General features: G+C 38.1%; 1 protein-coding gene across 1 annotated transcript; it reads left to right on the top strand.

The window, feature by feature from the left end:
- Nucleotides 1-474: 474 nt before the first annotated feature.
- Nucleotides 475-1137, top strand: LOC113350640. Its single transcript, XM_026594774.1, has one exon. The coding sequence runs from the start codon at nucleotides 475-477 to the stop codon at nucleotides 1135-1137; it is 663 nt and encodes a 220-aa protein (XP_026450559.1).
- Nucleotides 1138-1821: the final 684 nt, after the last annotated feature.

Raw genomic sequence — 1821 nt, 5'->3', positions numbered from 1 at the left:
TAAGATAGGAAAAAAGTTAGCAGTACTCGACGAAACCAACAAGACCCACAATCTCTGCTTTCTCATGCATGTACATTCACAAACAACTCACTTGTGAGACTTTTTCTCATCAAAACTCAGCTGATGACCACACACTCCGTTTCTCCTGCCACTTCTACCGCTCCTACGTTTTTATTTTCAGCAAACTTTAGCTATCTTTTCTTTCTCATTTTACCCCCTTAAGTTCCGTTAATTCACAATAATGGCAGCTATTTTTCTTTGTTCTGTTATGAAACTGAAATGGGCAATTTTGTAAACAAAAACTGTCATGGGCCTTGTTCTGCCTTATAAATTGTGTGCATTTGTGTTTTGGGTTCCTTTCTTACAGCTTCTTTCTTCTAACCCTGCTTGACGCAGGGTAGGGGATTTTTCAAAACATTCACAAAACTGCATAAGATCTCTATCTCTCTGTCTCTCTAGATCTCGCATTCATTAATGGAAAAAAAAGCTGTCAACACCGCCATCATCACCACCACCAATGCAATAACCAGCAACGAGAAGAGCAACAACGTTGACAACAAAAATGGGAAACAAAAAAAGCGTAGCAGGTTTCAAATGCTTAAGGTAGCTTTGTTTATGCTACGTGGTCAGTCCAACAAGAAATCGAAACCAGTACATGTCGACGTTGCTTCTAAGGGAATATGGAAGAAACTCGTGTGTGCAATGCGTCCATTGCATCATCAAGGCCTTTCGAATCAAAACTCTCCACCACCATTGATAACTGGTAGTAATGATGAGGCTACCATTCTCCCTAATGTGGAGAATGATAACTTACCACCACATGATGGAGTTTTTTCACCACCAATGTTATCACCTCGGGTATATCACCCAGACACACCATCCTCATCTAGCTCGGTCGCTGATAGCATGAGCCGTTACGCTTCGGCTCAAGATCTTCAAGAGCTTGATAAGAATGGAGAGTCCAATAATGATGACGATGAGTATTTTTTCGGCGGGGATGAGTACATTGATGCGAAAGCTGAGGAATTTATTGCGCAATTTTACGAGCAAATGAGGCTCCAACAAGTAGATTTGATGAATCGTCATAGAGAGAGGAAGATGAAAAAGAAGATGGAAATGGAAGGAAACGATCAATAAATTATATGCAAAAAATGTCTTCTTCTTCTTCTTTCTCATACATAATTCATTCATACATGACTTAATCTATAAGGGTCCAATTGGGTGGAAAATAAGTGATGGATGGTTACTAATATGTATCCGTGAAATATATATTTATGTCATATATACTCTTGTACTTTTGTTTTTCAGTTCTTTTTGTAGTTTTTGTATGTTGAGTTTAACTTGATGAAAGAAATGCAGTTCATGAGGGGTTTTTAAATCAAACAGACAGAGAATATATGGTAACTGGTGAGACTGTTTTGTGGCGAATTGAAAATAACATAAAAGAAGGTAAAATAAGAGGTATTTAAGAAATGCTCCCAATAATTTTCTTTGTAACTACCTAGCATCTGCAAGTACTAGTTGTTTCGTCTCGCTTAGTCCAAACGTTCTAGTTGGCGCCAGAATAGTGCAACATATTACACCCACAGAGGTTACAATAGCTGCGATAACAAGAAAAATCCTATTGCAATCTACACACCTGACCTTAAAACATTACCAGTTTTGAGTTCTTGGAATAACTGTAACCTCATCAGGGGATCACTCGGCAGTATAGAATGTTATTTAGTTAAATGACAAGAACCGAGAATCTATAGCAATCAATACCATATGGTGAACATAGGAACAAATTTTAATCTTTAGGATGAGGGCCGGTTTGCATTT

This window comes from Papaver somniferum, chromosome 2 (genome assembly GCF_003573695.1).
Source record: "Papaver somniferum cultivar HN1 chromosome 2, ASM357369v1, whole genome shotgun sequence".
Lineage (NCBI taxonomy): Eukaryota > Viridiplantae > Streptophyta > Magnoliopsida > Ranunculales > Papaveraceae > Papaver > Papaver somniferum.
This window is presented reverse-complemented; position numbering and strand designations above follow the sequence as displayed.